Source organism: Apaloderma vittatum, unplaced genomic scaffold (genome assembly GCF_000703405.1).
Source record: "Apaloderma vittatum isolate BGI_N311 unplaced genomic scaffold, ASM70340v1 scaffold24463, whole genome shotgun sequence".
Lineage (NCBI taxonomy): Eukaryota > Metazoa > Chordata > Aves > Trogoniformes > Trogonidae > Apaloderma > Apaloderma vittatum.
The window spans coordinates 701-1,063 of NW_009707806.1; the positions used below are offsets into that span (position 1 = coordinate 701).

At 57.9% G+C, this 363-nt stretch overlaps 1 protein-coding gene across 1 annotated transcript in view; it reads right to left on the minus strand.

Annotated features, from left to right (window-relative positions):
* LOC104271624 (transducin-like enhancer protein 2) overlaps positions 1-363 on the minus strand; it is a gene marked incomplete at its 3' end in the record, with an annotated part of 14,232 nt that overhangs the window by 593 nt on the left and 13,276 nt on the right. The window contains 1 exon segment of the mRNA XM_009866346.1: positions 1-69. This exon segment is cut by the window's left edge and continues 1 nt beyond it. Within this exon segment, the coding sequence (XP_009864648.1) occupies positions 1-69 (69 nt within the window).

Here is a 363-nt window from a genome sequence, read left to right on the forward strand (position 1 = left end):
TCCAGGGACGGTGGAGATTGAAGATGAGATGGTGGAGGGCCTCAGGTGTGGGTGAGACTCAAAAGCCACCTGTGCAAAGCAAAGGGCAGATGATGAGCAAAGGAGGGGACACAAAGGCTGGGCTCATGCCTTTCCCCATGTGTCCTGGGATGGGGCTAGCTCAGCTCTGTGCAAGGTCCCTGCTTGCTGCTTCCTCCAAGTCCAAGTGACAAAGGCCAAAACATGCTCCCAAAGACATAGCTACACACCAGTGGGGGCTTCTCCGAGAGCTCTGCAGTCTCCACAGGCCCCACAACCCACACACCTCCAGAATGGAGCCCTTCCTATGGCTGCACCCCCTGGCTCGAGCTCACGGCAGCAGTG